The following is a 1,832-nucleotide window of genomic DNA, read 5'->3' as shown; positions in this document are numbered from 1 at the left end:
GATACGAGGGTCCAGGGAGATACGAGGGTGGACGAAGGACAACCGAGGAACAGAGGGCCCAGCACGCTGAGTAGCTTCATCTTCCACATCACCAGCTTCAAAGACGACCTCTTTCTCCTTCCTTTTCCCTTTTGATTTCTTTAAAGAAGACTTCGGGGTCTTCTTGGCAGCGGGGGACTCGGTGACAGGGGCGGCCGCTGGGGTGGCCGGAGGAGCAGAAGGACGGCGACTTCGGGTGCTGTGGGCCGGAGGAGAAGCCACCACAGGAGAGGACGGCCGAGAGGTCGAAGGACGACGGGAGGACGAAGGAGGAGCAGCCGGGAGACGCGACGGGCCGGCCACAGGAACAAAAGGCGAGGGCGAGGGAGGCGACGAGCGGGAGGACGGCGAAGTTCGGCGAACCGACCGGAGAGACGAAGACGGTACCCGCGAACGGGGGACAGACGCTGGAGTCTGGGGAGGGGGGAGAGGAGAAGAGTCGGAGGGACGGGGCGGGATGTCCCGGGCAGAGGAAACGGGACAGAAGGAGCAGGGGCCAGACGTGCATGAAGCACAACGGAGGGCCTTGTTGTGTGGCCTGACTGCCTTGAGGCAGGGCCAGTTTGGACGATTATACGTGATAATCTCACGTCTACTAATTAGCAGGAGTAACTTCGGCGTAGAACGAATAGGTGGACTCACCGGCAACGATCACACGCTTCGTCAACACCAACCGCGATCCAACGACCAGGCTCGGACTTCATCTTCTCCCACAAGTACTCTTCTTCCCGCAGTGATCTCTTCACCCGTTTGGGCGAAGGCTCCCCTCTGGGAGAAGGGGGGGGAGCAGCGACGGGGGCGGCGGCAGCAGGACGGGCGGCGGCAGCAGGACCGGCGGCGGCGGCGGCAGCAGGGTGGGCGGCGGCAGCGGCGATGGCGTTGGGGGGGGGGAGAGCGATGGCGGCAGCAGGGCGGGCGGCAGCAGCAGCGGCGGCAGCGGCGATGGCGTTGGGGGGGGGGGAGAACCCCGGAAGAGGAAGAGGAAGAGGAAGAAGAAGAAGAGGAAGAAGAAGAAGAGGAGAGGGAACGGCGTCGTTTCTGGCCCACAATTTGAGCAGGGGGAGGGGCAGGAGCGGCTGCGAGTTAGCAATGTCTTGGAGAGCTAAAGAACAGATAAACAAGGCCAAGTTCGGCGAAGGTGTGAGGGGTTGGACGAAGAACTCACGCTCAGGACTATCTACGTTGTTGTCCTCTACACTAATCACCTCCACATCATCATCCGGGTATTCTTCTAACTCGCTTTCACCCTCACTATCGATCCTACCCTCCCCATCATCATCATCCTCACTTTCTTCGGTGTCGGGTCGATCACCCGACTCCGAGCCCCCACTGAGCGAGTCCTGGTCGGAGGAGGACGGAGACTCACCAGGACGAAAGGCGGGCGTCCTACGGCGAGGAGTGGCGGCAGGAGGAGGCCCTCCAGGAGAACCCGTTACGGGGACGGGAGAACCAGACACGGGGGAGGGAGAACCAGCGGAGGGAGAGGCGGAGCGAGGGGGCGAGGCAGCGCCAGACGGCTCCCCCAGAGAGAGAGTGCCGAGGCCGAGGGAGGAGACTTGGCGAGATCTGTCGCCGAAAGAAACTGAACATCAGCCAAGTTCGGCGAGGTAGGGTGAGTATCGATGAAAACTCACGAGCAGATGACACCATACCACCAAAGTTCCTCATGGCGGCGAAAGGGCTGGGTGTAGGAGTAGAAGGGGCCATGACGTTAAGATATTTAAAAGAGAATAAAACTCGAGGCGATGATTCAAGGTAACAAATCTGTTTTCTAGGTAAAAGTATGCTTCTGA

General features: G+C 60.5%; 1 protein-coding gene across 1 annotated transcript; it reads right to left on the bottom strand.

Annotated features, from left to right (window-relative positions):
* Nucleotides 1–677: 677 nt before the first annotated feature.
* TREMEDRAFT_59643 (uncharacterized protein) lies at nt 678–1,746 on the bottom strand (the record flags this gene model as incomplete). The annotated part of the gene is made up of 2 exons (XM_007001700.1): nt 678–1,621; nt 1,674–1,746. 2 exons carry the CDS (start codon nt 1,744–1,746, stop codon nt 678–680), a joined length of 1,017 nt encoding a protein of 338 aa, XP_007001762.1.
* Nucleotides 1,747–1,832: the final 86 nt, after the last annotated feature.

The sequence above is a fragment of the Tremella mesenterica genome (assembly GCF_000271645.1).
Source record: "Tremella mesenterica DSM 1558 unplaced genomic scaffold TREMEscaffold_1, whole genome shotgun sequence".
Lineage (NCBI taxonomy): Eukaryota > Fungi > Basidiomycota > Tremellomycetes > Tremellales > Tremellaceae > Tremella > Tremella mesenterica.
The sequence above is the reverse complement of the archived record's forward strand: the minus strand, read 5'-3'. Positions and strand labels throughout refer to the sequence as shown.